Below are 19,948 nucleotides of genomic sequence, written 5' to 3'. Positions count from 1 at the left end.
AATTTGTAGATCATATTATCCATAAAGATCCTGTAAAGGAAACTAAATACAAACCAACCTCTGTGCTCTTTATGCCAAGGGACTACATTTGTGTCCTTTAAGTTGTGCCTGTGGTAGCTCAGCCCATGTTTATTAGCATACCCTTTATTTTATTTTTTAATTGATTTTATTGAAGTATAGTTGATTTATAATGTCGTGTTAATTTCTACTATGTATATATATTCTTATTCGTATTCTTTTCCATTATGGTTTATCACAGGATATTGAATATGGCATACCCTTTTTTTAAAGCTTACTCAATATTGACATCTATAATTATAGTACATTTACAGATGTGAGTTAGCAGCGAAATATTATAAAAGGAGAATTTCCAAGCTGAACATGGAAATAAGTAAGATTTGAATCATTGGAAAAAAGGAAGAAGGAGGAAATTTAGTAAAGGATCAGAAGCAAGTCATCAGATCTGTTCCATATTTGGAACTTGGTACTGGGATCATAACAGTGGCAAAGACTGCAAGCCAGGACCTGAGGAGATCAGGAGGCTGTCCTGCAGAAAGTAACGGTTTTGCAGCAACATGTTATGGGTGAAAAGAACTGAGTAGGGCAATCAAGTTAGTAGCCAGAATCTACAGTATTAGGTAGAACCTAAAACCCAAGCAGATTTGCCGCATAGAGGTAAAAGTGAGTAGGAACAAGAGCAGAGATAGAAAAAGAGATGAGACAAAGTGGGGAGCTATGGTTTAAATCTATGACCAGGAGGAGGATGGCACAGTTGATGGATTTGGGAAAGTCAAAGGTGGAAACTATATAGAGCGACTGGGAGAGGATGACTCTAGGACCTAGTCATGCTTTGTTTGAGATGAAGCTATAACATCAGATGGAATCTGTGTGGAGGCAGAGATGTGGGAATACAGGGGAAGATCCAAAGAGAAGTATGACAGACAAATGGATGTCACCCTCATTTTGAAGGGCCCAGTAAACCACACTCCGGACTCACTGCATTGGAAATTGTTCCCCTGCAGTACAGCTCAGTTAAAATGAGAAACCAGTCAAAACCCAAAATGTCCTGTCACAGAAAGTCTTGTTCTTAGTGCTTCCAGTGGGGAAAAAGTTGCTAACTACAGGGCTCTCTGAGGAATTTCTCTTAGACTCAATGTAAATTTTTCATTTGCTTTCCTCTGGGTCAGAGCATAAATTCTGCTCCTCTCACAAATCTCTCTTCATTCAATTATAGTTTACCCAACCTTAGAGTATGATTTAGTTCCCTCTGTTTTTCTAAACAGAGCAAACTCTTCATTGTCGGTGGTGACAGAGAAAGACAAAGTGATACAAAGAAGCAGGAATATTTTGAACAATTCTAGTGATAGTTTGTGTTTAACTTGACACTATACTTTGTTTTAGCCAATAAACTTCAAAATTAACTTCATTTCCATTAATATTAAAATTGGTTCACATTCCCAGAACACCCACTATTGCCTAGCTAGTAAAAGTTAGCAGAGGTGAGCAGGGGTGTCCACCAACCCAGCATCTATGAAAAACTGAGTGACACGTAAAAACTAAGTGTGGGATAAAAACCTTACCTGAGTCTGAATTAATAATAAATAATTACTATTGCTAAGATCTATTAGCTGCTTTCTAAGTTTTTGATAATCTGACACATGGCTGTATAGTCTGAATAAATGTGAGATTTTTAGTGACCAAGATAACAAGTATTTCAAAAGCCCAATACTGTGATTTGTTACTAGTTTAGTATCTGTTTCCTATAAATAAAGCAGGTGGCCTCTCTTGGCTGTAATGTGGCCATTCAGAAGAGCCAAGTTCCTTGCCATCAGTCTCACCAATTTGTGGCCCACATTTTAAAGACTCTATTGCTGCACACGGTCTATTAGAAATGTCCTGATGTTAGAAGTTTTAATCAATCAAATCAGGCTTGTTGATTTAGTGAGATTTTGTGGACAAATCTTTGTTATCAGCTGTATAATAATTATAAGCTGTTTTACCAGTGGATAAGGGAAGGATTACTCTCCTCTTTGAGAATTGTAACTTTATAATTACATGTATTTACTTGCCTTATCAGAATAGAATTTACCAGCTGAGACACAGGATTATTTTTATTCAAAAGACTCCTGGGTAAATTGAAGAAGCACACTTTTTGGGGGCGGGGTGGCGGAGTTTAGCTTTTGTAGACAGTTGTTCCTAGAATGAAGAACAAATAAAATGAAATGAGTTTAATTTTTCTTTCCTTTTTGAAATGTATTCATACTTGGCACAGAAATTACCTAGATGGTTAATTCAGCCCAACCCCTGATACTGTTGAGAAATGTACAGGCATTTATTGACAACTTGGAGTATTCAGTGTGCAGATGTGTTTTAGCCAAAGCTTTGGATTTCATATGGGCATTTTTATGGTTCTGGATCAGAATCTGCCAAAACCTTAAGAGAACTTTTCTTTTTTAGAATTCATTTTCCCTTCTTGCTGTCCCACTTCAATCTGCAGCTAACTTCTGTGTCTCAAATATGCCTGAAGAGGAATTTGCTTTTCTCTCAGGTGTTCATTATGATTCCAAGTTAAGCTCATAAGGAAATAATAATGAGTCTAGATAATCTGCGGATTGGATCCTGTTTCTCTTAGCCAGATCTTCTCAATTTGATTTTTCCACCCAATACCAAAATTTTGTTTCAGCAACATAAACATTTTGCTTCTCTTTTTCCAGATGTCTTTAGAAACAGAAATCCCTTGTGGTCTCCCTCCTTATCCTTTCCAATCTTTCTACTGTCCCTAAACTCTCTCTGAAGTTGAGAACGTAAACAACCCTAAGTCAGAAACTTTGTCTTCTGTTTCTCTTACTTTCTTGATAAGGCACCAGCACCTGTTCTCCGTGGACACTTCTTTTTTTTTTTTTTTTTTTTTTTTTTTTTGCGGTACGCGGGCCTCTCACTGCTGTGGCCTCTCCCGTTGCGGAGCACAGGCTCCGGACGCGCAGGCTCAGCGGCCATGGCTCATGGGCCCAGCCGCCCCGCGGCATGTGGAATCCTCCCGGACCGGGGCACGAACCTGTGTCCCCTGCATCGGCAGGCGGACTCTCAACCACTGTGCCACCGGGGAAGCCCGTGGACACTTCTTTATACTTGCTTCCTGAAATACTGACAGATTGGAGCCACAGCCAGAGGAATGCAAATCAAGTGTCCTTAGCATGGACACAGGGAAACTGCTGTGTGATGGTTTGGTCTGCTTGAGGGGAAGAGAAACCCCGAGCATTCAAGCGTTAAGAGACAGCCACCGAGCTTTCAGCTGTGTCTGTCTACTTGGCAGCCGTCCATTCGGCAAGGCTTCAGTTATGCTAGGGTGTGAGACCCAGAGAGGAGATTATCCTTCTGACTCCCATCAGAAAGTGACCCTTGGCAGACTGCCTGTGACCGACTAGCTTGGGAAATTTTCATTCAGAATGTTTGAGCCCTAGGCTTGCTGCTTTACACTGAGTCAGCAGAGACTAAGGGACCCCCAGCTGAGTGGTGGCACCATCCTGGGCAGAGTGAGGGCAGATGCCCAGCAGGGCCGGTGTCTGGCTCTGCGTCTGATAACACCCCGGCCTCTTGGCCTTTTTGCACATTTTCCAGCTGTGCTCTGTACCGAGTTTTCATCTTCTCTTCCTTTCTCAGTTCCTGCTCCCTGCAAGATGAGATGGACCTGGTCCCCGCCTGCACCCCAGCCTCACCAAGCACATCTTCCCTTCTGTCCATGTTTCAGTTCTGGTGCGGCTGTCATTGGGAGCGTGGCTCCTGGAGGAGGGTTCTTTCTCCTCTCTCTTTGTGATTCCCATTTTTCCTCTGTTCCCACTCTCCCCATTTTCTACACACCCAGTTCCTCACCTGCCTTTCTGCCTTGCCAGTGTCCACTCACCTCTCTTCATCTCCTCCCTCCTTCACTGTCTGCTGTGGGTGATTATTTACTGGGACAAATTTCACTTCACGTTGACATCTATCTCCTCTCCTCCTTTTAATCACTAGCATCTTCTCCCTGTGTCATTGGAGACAGTGACATTGGAGACAATCCTTTTCTGTCACCGAGCCTTAAATCCTCTTATTTTCAAAATCGATAAACACTTATGAATGCTTAAACTTCATCACACTTAAACCTTAGACCGCGTCTCACAGGACCTATCTAAACTATTAGACTAGTTAAAGTTTTCTGAGATCTAATATTTAAGTTTCCAGACAAAGAAGCTACTATATTTGGCAATTTGAGTTTTCATTTTACCCCTAGGTAGTTCACGTGACTAACTGAAATTTATATCGTGTTGGACATCTGCTGCCTTGCGCAAGAAAAAGCCTACTGCACCTGAAGGAAGTAGTCAGTGTAATTACAGGACTAGGGCTCCTTTGAGGAAGATGGCCTCTGTGCTATGCAGTGTTTTGTTTTTGTTTTATTTTTGTGGATGTAATGACTTGATTCTCCGACCACCTTAATAAAAAGGAGGTTTAGTGTAAGGCTTTAATGGAATTGCACCTGGAAAGCCCCCTACTCAAACCTTCTCACTCCCTCTTGTTCTTTCCTGGTGACTCTACCCCCTCAGCCTCTCGCTAAGGCCAGCCTGCTCCCTCTGTGTTCCCTAGAAGTGCAGATCGCACAGGTCATCCATCTTTTAAGCTTATGTAATAACCATCCCCCCTGTTGTCTACAGCCCATCCAACTAGGCCGTGTTGTTGGGGTCTTTGAGGGGACCCAACAGATTCTTCCCCATCTGGGTTATGATCCTGGTGAGAAATAGGAAAAAAGACTAAGGAAACCAAAATATCACCTTCGTTACTAACAAAGAAGTTGAAGGAGGTACCTTGCTATATTATTAACGGTGAGCTTTCTTACTCTGAACCCCAGAATTAGGCAGCTCTCCACAGCCATTCATGGGCACTGCTGGCCTTGGGCAGGTCTCTTACCACGGGGCAGAGGATGACCTGGGCTCACTGTGAGCAGCGTGTCAAAGGAAAGGCAGAGGGAGGGGCTGGGCTGCACATGCCGACTTCCTCCTTTCGTATAGTTCAGCCGGATAAGGCTCTCCGCTGCCACCATGGAGCCAATGAGAGTCGAAGAAGAGACAAGGCATATTATGCCAATGACTGCCCCTCCACAGGGAAGGAAACGCCCCCTCAGGTACATTGCAGGTCATTAGTCACCTTAGGAGTGGGCTGCCTTTTGGTCAGGTGCCCACCCCAGTCTAGGTAATGGACATCTCTTCAAAAACAAGAGCCCAAAGTTGATTTCCTGAGCGGAAGCCGGGGGTGGAGCACTTTAACAAGGAACATGGCAGGTATGGGGACTGGCATATCCTGCATCCTGCTTATGGCCTCACAATACCACCATCTGCTCCCTGAGTATTTTCTCTGTGACCAGTCAGTTCCTTTCTTCATGCCTCAGTTTCCTTATGTAATCCTTGAAAGTCATATTTGATCAGCCATCAGTGAGAAAGAGAGAGAGAAACATTGCTCTCAGGGAAGAGACTGAAGCAGGTTCAGTCCGTGCTGTTTTACAGGTGACAGGTGTAATAAGCCTCTCCCAGAGAGCGCCACCTTGAGGCTGTCTGGAGGCAGAGTTACCTAAGCAGAGAGACTCACTTTCTCATGGAATGTTTTAGAACAGGGAAGACAGATAGCTTTCATCTCACGCCACCTTCTCTTTATTAGCAGTGGCTGCCTGCAGTCTGTGCCAAGAAAGATTCTGAGACTATATCCCAGCTCAGCAGAAAAGAGTTCTCTGATCGTTACTGATGTGGGTAAGGAGAGTGAGGGCCCTTGAGCCAAGCTAGTGGCCATTGTTGATTCAAAGAGAGCATAGGTGGGACTTCCTTCCCTAGAAATACAACTGCCCCTGCTTCAGAAGTAGGAAGTGGCAGCTTCAAGCTGGAGAAGCACCAAATGAGGCTGGGCCACAGGGCCACACATTTGGATGGTGCAGCAGAAAGGTCTGCAGACTTTTTCTGTAAACGGCCAGATTTTAGGCTTTGTGAGCCATGTATTCCCTGTCGCAGTAACTCAGCTCTGCCGTCGTGGTGCCAAAGCAGCGTAGACAGTACAGAAAGGAATGGGCGTGGTGGTGCCACAGTAAATCTTATTTTACGAAAGCAAACAGTGGGACATCATTTGTTGCCTGGTGTAGAGAAGAGACCAAGATCTAGAACTAGAAGATCTAGAACTCTGGAAACTTCCCATGGTACCAGTGTCTAAATCTCCCTCCATCCTCAGCTCTGAAAGATGTCGTTAGGAGCCAACAAAGCATTTGACAGGCAATATTAAGCTCTCCAAATCTAACTTCTTCTCAGGAAAATATTAGCAATGACGTCTACTCAGGAAAATATTTCTCCCAGATACATTCAGAGCCTACGCAGTGATATAGTCACGTCACTTCTTAGGCAGCAGTGGAGTTCCAAAGCCAGTGTTTCAGACAGAAGTCTCACACCACCGAAATTACCTGTGAAAATTCCTGCAGTCACCTTAAATTAGAATATATCAATGCATGGATTGAAAGCCATGAGGTAGACTCAAGGAAGGTGTGAAAGGGAAGTCCACATGCAGATAGATAAGGGCGTATGTAGGAATGTTCCTTCTTTATAAGAACAGTCCTATCCCAGCAGGTGCAGAACTATAAAGTGTCCTACTTGCCAGAGGGTTCCTCCCATTTTAGTTTAACATTAAGGCTCCTGTACCTTTGGTTTGCATTAATATCTGTGTTACTTTTTTGAGAGTTCATGTAGTTGAAAGCAAGAGCATAGGTACCTGTCATAAGCCCTCAACAATTATATGTCAGACTTGATCCTAAACCTGCTTGTGTGATCATAAACGCATACACACCATTCATGGAAATGTAAAAAACCTGGCATTCCGCTTCCTGCCACTGCCTGCTGTCATCATAGGAATGCCTGTCACACTCACACCCTGGGCATTCGGTGTTTTCTTACCAAGGGAGAAGAAATCATTGAGGCAAGTAGGTGTGCATGATACAGCCCCACAGGCTATCTTATGCTATCTTCAATTTTTATAAAATGTGATACAAGGTATTTCAGTAAGATACTCATCCAGCTGCAGTAACTTTCCCAGGTTGCTCAGCTAGTTGGTAACAGAGCAAAGTTTAAATCTCAGCTTCCTCATCTGTGCAATGGGAATAAAAATATGACAGCCTCACAGGGTTATTGTAAGGAGCAGATTAGTTTTAAAATAACCTAGAATGATCCCTGACTCAATAAATGTCAGCTGTCATTTTTATCTGAGCTCTTGTCCACACTCGACCGATTCCATATGCATGGACTCCGCTGGCTGCCTGCAAGGTGCTAGATGTAAGATGCCCATCATCTCAGATGAATGAGGGCCACTGATGCAGCAGGAGCTTTGCCTCTCATCCTCAATGAATTATTCCATTTCCGACAGTATAATAACAAGACACAAGAGATGTGATAAGCTTTCTAAATTTACGTGTCACCAAGAAAATGGACCTCCTCTGTCTGATTGTCACTTGAAAGAATGATGGAGGAGGATCAAGGGCACAGGGACCGTGAACATTTGAGGAGGAATCTGCTGCTTTATAGAATTTGGTTTGCTTCCACTGACCTCTCCTATCCCAGGGGGAGGGAAAAAAAGACTCAATTACTCAAAGCAGAGGTCGAAATATTTCAGGATTTATGAGCCATGCTGTTTCTGTCACAAGTCCTCAGCTCTGCCACTGTAGCGCAAAAGCAGCCGTCGACAATCTGTAAATGAATCACTTTGGCTGTGTTCCACTGAAACTTTATTTATGGACCCTGAAATTTGAATTTCATGTAATTTTCATATATCACAAAATATTATTCTGATTTTTTCCCCAACTGTTTAAAAAATGTAAAAACTATTCTTAGTTGCCAGGTGGTACAGAAAGAGGCAGCAGGCTGGGTTTGTCCCCCACGCCATGGTTTGCTAGCCCTGACAGCACCAGCCCTCCAGTGCTGTGTCAGGTATGTCACGGCTCACTGGTTGTTAGACTGAACAAATTATCTCACATGTCTGGACCTCAGTTTCCTCCAGTGAGAACAAGAGACTTATCCTAAAGGAGCCCTGGGATTCCTTCTAGCACTAAAAGGCCAAGGCTATGTGGTTGTCATGTGGTTTTACAGTCAGACAAACCTGGGTTCTAGTCCTGGTTCAGCCTGTGATTTCCTGGGGGATGTTGGGCAAGTTCCTAAGCCTCCCAGTGCCTCAGTCACCTCATCTGTAAAGTGGGGATAAAAATGATGTCAACTTTAGGGTTGCTGTGAAGATTCAACTGATAGGATACTTGTGAGCCCCTTTAGTCACTTGTCCAAAAAACATTTATTATACCTAGTATATACTGAATAAGTGCTAACTATTGTATTCTTTTTTAAAAAGCTGAATTCCTATTAATATAATACTTTTAAAAAGACAGCTTCTGCACCCTTTGACTAGAGAGTGATTTTCTTCACAGCCCTGTAATAAAAAGCTGGCCTGAGTGGCAGGGAGGGGCTGCACCTTTTGAACAAAGCCCTGTAATTTGTATCCACTACTGTTGTCTTCTCTCCACGTAATGAAAGCAAAGAACAAATTTTGATAAATTAACCTGGCATCTCCGTATACAGCTCTTTCACTCCACCCAGTGGCAGGAAGTCAGTGGTAAATCATGCAGAAGAGGTGGAGATTTTTTAAAGATTTTAATAATTATTGTTGTTCTTTTTATAATATCCTCTACCAATAGAGCAAGATTTCATTTTAAAATCTGTCCCCTTCGACTCTCTATATATTGCTGTTTTTAAGGCATGCAGTTGGTAGGTAATGATTTAGCTGAGTGGCTTTCAACAGGCAGATATGAAGAAATGCCTAAAGTTCGACCAGCATGAGTTGATCAGTTAACTGTATAGGTGGTTATTAAAAGTGTTGTCCTGCAGCCTCGTTAAAAAGCAATGCAGCGTTTAATAAATATTAGAGCATGTCAGCAGCACAATTTAAATGTGGGGAAGAGATCAATTTCCTTTGTAATTGGGTGCACAGGCATAAACAGTCTGTTTGGAACTCTTGATTCTGTGTCACAGTTTAAAGCAGCTATGATGGTTTCTATTTAGAAATAAAAACTGGGGAGGGAATGGGAGATGTCAGTCACTTGGTGAATCAAGAAGAAACTAACCTGAAATGCTCACATAATATCATTAACAAAAGGAATCTGCAAACCAGCAAGGCTCCCTCTGTTCCTCTTTTCTTTTCCAATGACCTCATTTCCGTGACTGCTGTTTTTCTTTCTAACCCTCTTCTCTGTGCATCCCCTCTTCCCCTTCCAGCTGCTCTCTCAACAGGAACCAGGAAGCGACTTGTAATTCCTCTCCAAGGCAGGGTCCGTGGGCAGCAGGGCCTGCCCTGGCTTTGCTTCTCCCTGGCCTGTCCCTAGCCCTGCTGGCCGAGCAGAAACCAGTCAGGGTGCTGGAAGGGAGATGCTGGCAGGGTCAGGGTAGGGCTGCTGCAGAAGGGACTTGGCAACCTCACTTGTTTTCCCCTCACTCTCTGTTTGACTCTTTGTCTCTCATTCTCTTAGTTGTCTCCGTCTCTAGTCTCCTCTTTCATCCCTTCTGCCTCTCTCTCTCTCTCTTTTTTTTTTTTTTTGTCTCTTTCCCTTTCTCCCTCTCTGTCTCTCTGTGTGTCTCTCTCCTGCCTCTCTTTCTGTTTCTTTCTTTTCGACTCTCTTGCCTCAGGCTCTGCCATGCCTTCTGTCTCATCTGGTCTCTGTCTGTGTGTGCTTCTCTCTTTCTTGCCTCTGTTTCTGACACCCCCACACACACACCTCACGTGACAGATTTGCATCTGACCAAGGCCCCTCTGTATGTGCCCCCTTCCTCCTCATACTCCTGTGCCCGAGCTTTATATTTCAGGGCGAGGTTCTCTTCCAAAACTGCTTGGTTCTGAGCATGCCTAGTGTGTGCTTAATAATGAAGGCTGTAACTAAAGTGTAACTGCAAGTATAATTAAAATTCACTTTAGTGGATCCTGGAATGATGAAGCGATTAGGCATTTTGATATGGCCCTGCAGGAGTAGCTGGAGGGAGAGAAGGGCCGTGTGTTTGTGCGGCGCTGCCCCACCCTCTCTTACCCTGGCCCCGCTGGCTAGTTGTTAACCTTGAGCACGGCAGCCTCTTGTACCTGGGCGGCCAGCAGTGGCAGCAGCTTGGAGTCCTCCCTCAAGGGCACTCAGTACAGCCAGTTAATACATGGGCCTTCTTAGAGAAAGAGGTGAAGCCCCTGAGAACTCAGAGAAAGCTCAGGAGCAACCCTCCTCATTTTCTCTCAGGCCATTTGGGGTTTTGATTTCAACCTCCTGAAAAAGTGTTATTTGGGGGTGTTGGGTCAGCAAGATGGTCAGAGGAGGACTCACCCACACTTGCTGCCGCCTCGAGCACACTTTGTATGGATGAGCCCATCTGTAGTTTTTCAGTCCATCTACAGACACATCCTGCGTGTGGGATACTGTGCTGAGCCTGGAGGTACGTGGTGAGCAAGGCTGACCAAGTGGCAGCCCTCGTGAAGTGTGTGCTTCATGGGGACAAGAGCAACATCAATGAGCAGTCCAAATAGTGCTGTGATTTTAGATGTACAGAGTATTCTAGAAGCTCATTTTACAGTCCCCTACTCTGGGTTGGGGGTTGGGATGTAGTGACAAGAAGGCATCCCCAAAGAAATGTCATTTAAGCAGGTAGCCCATGGACATACGGTGTCTGCCCAGCAGAGAGGGCAACAGAGCTCCGGTTGGAGGGCACAGCAGGCCAAAGCCGCAGCTTGTCTGTGGGTTCACAGACTTCTTTGTCAGTCATTTTCCCCCTTGGGAATATCTGGTGCTACGTTGGGTGCTGAAGAGGGGATTAATTAAGGAACTGGCTAGTTGGTTATATCAATCCATTTATCCCTCCCCCCAAAAAGTGAGCAGGAGCTTATTTCAACCATACACATGGAAAGGAGCTCAGCTAAACATGAGCAAACAGTTCTTTCAGTGGGCAGGAACCGTAATAAAGTTGGCCCTCAGGAAGAGGAGGGCCTGACTTGGCGGCAGACCTCAGGAGCATCATTCCAGCACTTGTCTCTTCGCTTGACTTTTTCACCCTCTGAGTATTTGCACAGCCTTTCTCTTACCTGCTTACTTGTGACTGGTAAGTCCTTTTCATGCTACTACTTTCTATTTCATGGAAACTACTCATTGAGATTCTCTGGAGAGCAAATCTAATTGGACAAGCTAATGACCATGGTCTGTGTTTGGACCACCCTTGGATGAGGTGCAGTCAGTGTCTTGGGAACAATCGAGGTCCGCCTTGGGACAGAGAATACCCCGTGGTCCCTCATAGAGCAGGGGACAGTGGGGATGGAAGGTTTAGCCAGAAGGGGAGATTGGAAAGAGGAGACATCCTAGTTGTATGTGTTCCTTGTTCTTAAATAGCTTATAGCTTCATTGAGGTTCAGATGATCTCATGCATAGGAAAGTGCTGTGTGTTTTAAATGTCAAACAGGAGTCACCAGGAAATCAAAATAGCGTCTGAAAAGCAAAGGATTTTGAAACCAAATCCTGCCAATCAGTAACTAAGCCTCACTGCTCTTGGCTTAAAAAAAAAAAAAAGAACTGATTTATAAACACCGAACTCACAAGTTCATTTAGAAACATCGACCTCACAGAGTCCTTGTAAGGGTCAAATAGAGTAATGTGGGAGGACTTTGTAAATCAGAGATTTTTTTTATTGTTGTTATGACGATGATGATGACACATATTTACAAAATCATAAGAAGGACTTATTCAAGTATAGCGTGGATGTTTCAAGCATTGTTGAATGCCCATTGCACTGCTTCCTAACTATTACTAGCCATGCTCGCTAGACGAGCCTTTAACTTATCTGTGCCTCAGTCCTCTCCTCTGTAAAAGGAAGATAATAATAGAAGCTATCTCAGGGTTGCTACTGAGGAACAAAGGAGCTAGTGTACTTAGAACCCCAGAACAGTGTGTGACCCATGCTAAGTGATAGCTGCTATTATTGCCTTTATTATTATTATGGCTACTACTAGCACAGCTAATTCAGTCCAGTTAGACAGAGCTTGGCAGGCATGGGTGAGACCTGTACCCACGGGAGGAATCACGTGGAGGAAAGATAGATTAGAAGGTGAGGAATGTTCAGGCAGATGAGACTGCCTCTTGGGGCAATGCATGGGGATCTTGGGAGCTGTGTATTGAGAAAGGAAGAGGGAGAAGAGCCTTTTGTATCTTAACGTAGATTTGTTCCCTGGCAGGTTGGAGGCCAGGTGGAGAGTGAGTTCTAGTCCATGTCTCTGTTGAAGGAGATGAACATTTCCATATTTAACTTGCATTGACCTCCTGGTGCAAAGACTGATTCGATTCTGTGTCTGTCAGGGCTTTGATTCACGCTGCGTCACTACTCCATGAAAGCGCTGCCTACAGGTTAATGTTGGAATCCCTTAGCTTGCTACCCAACACCTCCCACAGTGTGATCCTCTGTCCTACTTTTCAACCTCTGGGACCTTGGCTGAAACTTTACCAAATGAATCAGAATGCACACTGAGGTTGTTCTTAATGAAATCATAAATCTTTGGGCTTCCCTGGTGGCACAGTGGTTGAGAGTCCGCCTGCCGATGCAGGGGACACGGGTTCATGCCCTGGTCCGGGAGGATCCCACATGCCGCAGAGCTGCTGGGCCCGTGAGCCATGGCCGCTGAGCCTGCGCATCCGGAGCCTGTGCTCCACAACGGAAGAGGCCACAGCCGTGAGAGGCCCGTGTACTGCAAAAAAATAATAATAATAATAAATCTTTACATCTGCATTAGTTAAGTACCAGTGTAAAACAAATTGCCCCGAAATTTAGCTGATTAACCTAAGGAACATTGATCATCTCGAAGTTTCTGTGGTGGGGAATCCAGGGCCGGCTTAGATGGGTCCTCTGACTCAAGGTCTGTCACAAGTACAATCACATTGTTGCAGCCTGGGGTCCTGTCGCAGCCTGCCTTGGGGAGGGTCGCCTCCAGGCCCACTCACATGGTTGTTGACAGGATGCAGCTCCTCATGGGTTGTTGGAATGAAGGCCTCAGTTCGTCCTTGGCTTTTGGCTGGAGGCTGCCCTGAGTTCCTTGCCTCGTGAGCTTCTCCATAGGGCAGCCCATCGCCCACAACGTGGAAGTTGGCTTCGTCAGAGTGAACACACAGAAAGTGGACTTCGTCTCAGAAGTGACCTTCCATTACTTTTGCTATATTCTTGTTCATTAGAGGCAGGTCACTGGTTCCAGCCCACACTCAAGGGGCGTGAGCACCAAGAAGTTGGGATCAATCATTTGAGAGCCATTTTAGAAGCTGCCTCCCACCCTTACAAAGTAGTATGTTAGTTAAAGTAATGCTCACTCCCGTAACAACATGTATGTGCTGAAATGTCAGAGGCAACATACTAGAAGTTTCTTTCTCATTCATATAAAGTCGGAGACAGTGAGTGAGCCAGGTGCTCTGCTCTACAGGGTTACTCAAGCATCCGGGCTGAGGGAGTCGTTGTCATCTGAAAAAAGTGTCTTCCAAGGTTGTCTTAGCTGACAGCATTCCAGAAGACAGACAAGGAAAACCAAGAGAGAGAGAATATAGAGAGTACCAGTGGAGATGTTATGGGCATGTTTTTCATTTCTGCTCACAGTGTATTGGCCAGAACTCAGTCACATGAGCCTCCCGTCTGCGAGGGGACCCGGGAAACGCAGTTCCTGTTTGGGCAGCCACTTCCCAGCAGTAGCTCTCCCCCCCGTAGCAGAGGAGCATGGATCTTTGGAAGACAGCCAGCCATGACTCCCACAGAGACTTTGCCTTTTACAAAATGCTTTCACGTGTATTATTTCATTTGCTTCTCATGGCAAGCTGTGCTACCAGCATTATTACCTCATTTTAAAGACAGGGAAACAGACCAGCATGTCGTTAGAACATAATTAAAGAGAGCAGGATTCAAGTACCATCTCTGCCTCTTACAACCTGTGTGACTATGGAGAAGTTCCCCTATGAACCTCTCTGTGCCTCAGTTATCTCATCTGTGAAACAGGGACAATGGGATTTATTCATAGTCATTGTAAAGTTTTCATATGCCCCATGTAAGTCACTTAGCATTATATCTGGTGTGCAAGATTAGCATTGCACTGGTATGCAAGTGCTTAATCAGTACTAGTTATGAGGAAGATGATCACAATGTTATGTCTGGAGATAAAGAAGTTGAGGCACAAAGGAGTTAAATGATTTACCCAAAATTATGCAACTAATAGAGTGGCCAGCCAGGATCGGTGGCTGGGAATTTTAGGTAACAACTTCCCTACCTTTCAAGTTCTTGCTTGCCCTAGAGGCCATTGGTCAGATTCCTGTGTAAAGTTGCAGTGAGTCAGCCTTGACCCGAAGACACAGTGCCCAGTGTCCCCTTCACCATGGCTCTGGTGGACCCAGGGTCCCGGGAAGATCAACACTGCACCACCTTCTCAGCTCATCTGCTCCTCCTTAACTTGGCCTTTGCCTTTTTGTATGAAACATGCTGACCGAGCACCTCCTTTTAATTTACACTCTGAGGTCCTCCGAGGCCTATATTTCAAGGTCTTTGTTTATAAAGAGGCTCTGTCTTGCTAACTAGATGAAAGCATGGGAGATGATGTAAGATGAGATGTTTCATTAAGACACTTAAATTTTATCACATTTCTCCCAGGGGCTTGTTCACACTGAAGGAAGAGAAGAGCATTTCGCATGTTAAATAGTCATCGAAGAACACATTTGGGTAGGGTAGCTTGGCCCGCAAATGCTACAGATCCACAAGGAATGGCCAAGAGACATCATCAGAGGCTACAATGTTCATTTTCATGGCATCTGACCTTTTTGTTATATAGAGTGAGGAAGAAGCATAGATGGACACATTGAATACTGTCATTGTCTCCAAGCAGTGGATTCATGGCCTTAGGTGGGCAGATTCTCTGAACTTCAGATCTCAGATTGGGTCACAACTCAGACCCTTCGTTTTAAGAGATCATTAAGATGAAAGACTTCTGGAATGGGCCAGAACCACATTAAGTCCACTTGAGTGTGGATTATCAGCAGAAATTTCAGCTTCTATCAGTAAAGAATGTCCATTAGCCTCTTGCAAGTCCTATCTTTCATCTTTTTTTCTAGCTGGACCATCACTTGCTACAGATCTTGTCACATCATCTTTCCCGTCAATGACATTGATTAGAACCTGAATTTAATTTACTTCCTGGTGAAAGACCACAGAGAGATCAGTCCTGAGCATCCTCACGTATTACTGCCAGTACTCCATACCGTCCCAATGCCTTGCTTTACCATTCTCTTGCTCATTTTTTGTACATAACTTTTTCTTTAGACTCCGTATTCAGACTATTCAATCAAGGGATAAATCCACTTCAGAATATTTTCCTCTTTCAAACTAGTTGAACAAGGTGTTGTTAATCTTTCTTTGTTCACAGTCTTCTAAGAACCTCATATTTCCATTTTTTTAATGCCAGAGAAAATACAGGCAGTATCTTTTTTAATGCCAGGCATTTGAGGTGAAAAGAAGAAAAAAATAAGTTTGTCATCTGGATATATCTAAATAGCCAGATCTGGATCGTAAAAAGCTGAACTGAGTTGTAATTAAATGGTGTTAGGAGACTCGGGCATCCCATGATTTCAGATTGTACGAAACTTCCTGGGGCACCACCTCCAGTTCCATCTCAGTGACTGTACACCATCCCCCCACCCCCTTCCAGGAACCAATGTCCATGAGGCCCAGAACATTCTCAGTAACAGCGGACTCCCCATTACTTCGGCCGCCGACCTGGAGGATGCAGCCAAGAAAGCTGTGGCCAGCGTGGCTGAGAAGTGATGTCTTTGTCCTGATCCCTTGGAAGAAGTGCATTTACCCATAAAAAGTAATGGTTTTCTCATCACTGTGAAGAAAATGGTTATCCCACTGGGGAAAAAACGGAGAAGGAAGGAGCAAGAATCACTGTATAAAAAACTCCAATCTGTATTTTCTTGAATATCTAAACAGCCTAAATAATCTGATTTCTCTTACAGTCTTCATTAAATTAATGCCGTGCATTCTAATACTTCCCTGTCATGGTGAGCTGGCTCTGTAGGCATTATTTTGCCAGCTTTGGGGAGCAGTCTTTGTGGCCAACCAGTGTGCATGTGAGATCAGGCCCTGGTTCATTTACAACAATTTTGGTGAACATTTCGACCTGTGTAATTAAAAAAAACAAAACAAACAAGCAAAAAATCACAGGCTGTTAAAAAAAAAAATCAGACAAGATTACATTACCAAAAGGTGCAGCTAAGACATTGAAACAGATGGGTGTTATAAACTGCAACAGTTTTTACAATTTCCAACTCCAACATGTTTAGCAAATCCATAAATATTACAAAATATATTTTACAATGAAAGATCTGCAGTCAGTACCCCATACATGTAATCTACCATTTGCCTTAATATTGAATATGCTGTTTACCTCCCACTAAAAATAAAGCCAGAAGCCTTATTTGTGATTTTGGAGTAGAAGTGTCCCTTTTAATATCAAAACTGAAGAAGATTGATTCTTATGGAAATCTCTGACGCTCATTTCAAGATGAGACAACACTGAAAATTAAATTACACTGTGAGTGTCTCTGTCTTCTCTCCCCTCCCATTTTCCCTCAGAATCTACCACCTGGGAAAATGTAATTGGGAGAATGCGGCTTTTTTGCAGTGTCCATTTTTACGGTGGGAATGCGATTCAGGTTTTTGTTTAAATTTTGGTAAATTTTTATCTGTACAGAAATTCAAATAAAATCCTCTGTTTTGTAAACTCTAATGTCTGTGTTTCTTATTTTAATCCATTTTATTCCTCAAACATTTTTTTTCTTTTACTAAGACACTGGCCTTAGTGTCTTAGGCATATCTCCAAAGTTAGAAGATTTGGGTTGTCCCAGGATTATTCCAGTTCTACTCAACTTTATCAGCAACCATATCTGTTAAGAGATTATTTAATGAAAGAATGAACATTATATACACACCAGAAGCCCAGGTAAGTGCCACAGATGTCTAATAGGTTAAAACGTGACCTCAGTTTGCATAAGGAAATACACAGACATAACCTCCTCCCATATATGAGGCTCAGGTGTCAGCATTAACAGTTTTCTTCTCAATGTGCAAATGTGTCACAGACCAAACCTTTTCGTTGGTCTTTTTTTTTTTTTTTTTTTTTAAACCAGTTTTTACATTGTTCTCATAAATTTTATATCTGGACAAAAGTTGTTTTTTTTTTTTGCGGTACGCGGGCCTCTCACTGTTGTGGCCTCTCCCGCTGCGGAGCACAGGCTCAAGACGCGCAGGCTCAGCGGCCATGGCTCACGGGCCCAGCCGCTCCGCGGCACGTGGGATCTTCCCGGACTGGGGCACGAACCCGTGTCCCCTGCATCGGCAGACGGACTCTCAACCACTGTGCCACCAGGGAAGCCCTGGACAAAAGTTTAAAAGTCATTATTTTATAGATCCATATTTGCCATGGAGAAAGAGCTCATTTGATAGATCAATCTTACGTCCTTTCCTAATTGTTATGCAATGCATGAAAAATATTAACAGTGTCTTTTTAAGTGTGTTTTGGTTTTTGATAGATTAACTAGTTAGTATTGTAAAAGAAATAATGTATACTCTGTCATCTAGACAAAAACTACATATTTGACTCTTTTGTCCTTTGTAAAAGCTTGTGTTCACATGGCTGTACATATTGATGTTTCTAATCAATACAGTTTGGAGGAGGGGATAAAGAAATTAAACCATTCATGTGATTATTTTATAACAGGGTTAATAACAAGCAAATAGCCCTTTATTTTCAAATAAGTGGGAAGCTTTATTTTCTTGGAAGCTCCAAGTATTGAGTTTATGTTGCTTGCATAGTATCCCTGTTGCTCAGCACATTATAGCTTCCATAAATTTTTATGGATTGAATTTCTGGTGTGTGTGTAGCCACAGCTATACTGAGTACAGAGTAGAAGTGGGGGCACTTGGTGTTGGTTGTGGATCTGAAGTCCATACATTACCTCCTCCAGGGTGCCCTACATTTTCTGACCTTCTGGCATCCCCTTCGAGTCTTTGTCTCAGCTGTACTATATGTAAGGGTGAAAAATAATTTCCTTTAAATTTGATTAGTATTTGTTAAACTTGGCCCTATCCTAAGCAAGAATATCCACAAAAGGAGGTTGACAGTCTAAACACAGTACTCAGTATCCAAGAAGCTTGAAAAGTAGTACACACTTTTTTACCCAAACTGCTTTGCACATAAGATATTAATGGATTTGCTAGTCTACCATGTCTGTCTCCTAGAACCAGCATCAGATTTAGAGGAGATTAAAGTCCTGACCCTTTCACTTACCAACATTCACTTTTTTGGGTTGAATAATCTCTCATATTTGTATAGATTCTCTTGTAGTGGCACAAAGCAACTCAAGCTTAAGAAAAAAGCTTTCTTAAAGAAAAAAGAAATAGTAATTATGTAATTACAATTTGTTCTTGTAATTACAAAAGGCAGATATTTTTGGTTACAGTCAAGGCTAGATCTGGAAACTCAGAGCCTCAGAACGTGAACTCTGCATCTCATAGCAGCTTGTCTCTGTGTTGGTTTCATTCTCAGGCAGCCCATTTCCACAAGATGGCAAAATGGCTGCTGGCCATCCCAGGTACATATTCTCAAGCTTAGCATCCCTAAGGGAGAAGGAGTGGGGCAGGGGCAAGAAAGAGTAAAGGATGGAAGAAAAGGAGGGTGGGAGGGAGAGGGAGAAGGAGAGGTGGAGAGAGAGAGAGAGAAGGGAGGGAGGGAGGAAGGAAGGAAGGGAGGGAGGAAGGAGGGAAGGGAGGGAGGAAGGAAGGGAGGGAGGAAAGGGAGGAAAGTAGGAAAGAGGGGAGGGAAGGAGGGAAGGAAGGGAGGAAGGAAGAGAAGGGAGGAGGTTGAGGTTGGTTCTCTCCTGGTAATTCTAAGACACATTCCAGAATTGAGATGATCAACTTTAGGTCAGGAACCTATCCCTGAACCAGTCCTCTGGCCAGGAGTTTACAGGGCTCTGATGAGTCCAGCCTGGGTTAAACACCTTCTTGTTGGCCTGAGAACGAAAACACCCTCACCCAAACTACCAGAGCTGAGAGTAAGAAATGGAGGGGTAATTCCATAAGGAAATTGGGTATCCAATAAGAAGAAGCAGTGTTTTCTGGAAAAGAAAAATAAGAGATGATAACTACAGACATCAACCATAGAGCAATGATGTTGAACCAATTGTTCTGTAAGGACTGTTCCAACTCTGAAATGTCATGATTTTATTCTGTTAATTTCTCACCATTTCTTTGGAGTCCATTCTTACCCATGCATACAGGTTACCGTGTTTTTTGAATAGATGCTGCTTGAGTCATCTAAATATTTGACTTTGATTTATTTGTCTTGAACAGTAATGTCCACATAAGAGGTAATGGCGTTGAGGCACTTTGCTCAATTTTAGTTTTCTATTTAAGTTGTAATTCAACTCATGAATTAGTAAAATAGACAGGAAATTTTAAATGACCTGACTGGATCTGTGAATCACTTTTAGTTAGTTATTTTAGAGTTTATATGCTATGTCCATCCCTCTCAGTTTGCTTTCGGCAAGAAAAAAGATTATCATCCTAAAGAATTACTTTATTTTTATTCAAGGTTTTAATAAAATGAGAGGAAAAATTATGTTTTGACATTTCTAAATTAAATATTTAAAAATATTATTTACAGGATGCAATATATGTTCAAATAATTAAAATAAATGAAAAATCATATAATAGTGGTGAAAAGAAAAAAACAAACAGTGTGAGGAAGAGCAAGAAAGGCTATGTTCTTCCATATCCTTCTAGATCTGGAGTTGGCAAATTAAGGCCCGAGGGACTAT

The 19,948-nt window shown here is 43.2% G+C and overlaps 1 protein-coding gene across 2 annotated transcripts in view; it reads left to right on the top strand.

Moving 5' to 3' along the window:
- Positions 1-16,849, top strand: part of SUCLG2 (succinate-CoA ligase GDP-forming subunit beta) — a 262,725-nt gene extending 245,876 nt beyond the window's left edge. For both annotated transcript variants that reach the window (XM_082663227.1, XM_082663226.1), the window contains one exon: positions 15,775-16,849. In XM_082663227.1, coding sequence (XP_082519353.1) covers positions 15,775-15,890 — 116 coding nt within the window. In that variant the 3' untranslated portion in view covers positions 15,891-16,849. The remainder of the gene's footprint in view (positions 1-15,774) is intronic.
- Positions 16,850-19,948: the final 3,099 nt, after the last annotated feature.

Source organism: Grampus griseus, assembly GCF_964374135.1.
Source record: "Grampus griseus genome assembly, chromosome: 10".
NCBI lineage: Eukaryota > Metazoa > Chordata > Mammalia > Artiodactyla > Delphinidae > Grampus > Grampus griseus.
Note: the sequence above shows the minus strand (reverse complement) of the source record. Positions and strands in the feature narration are given on the sequence as shown.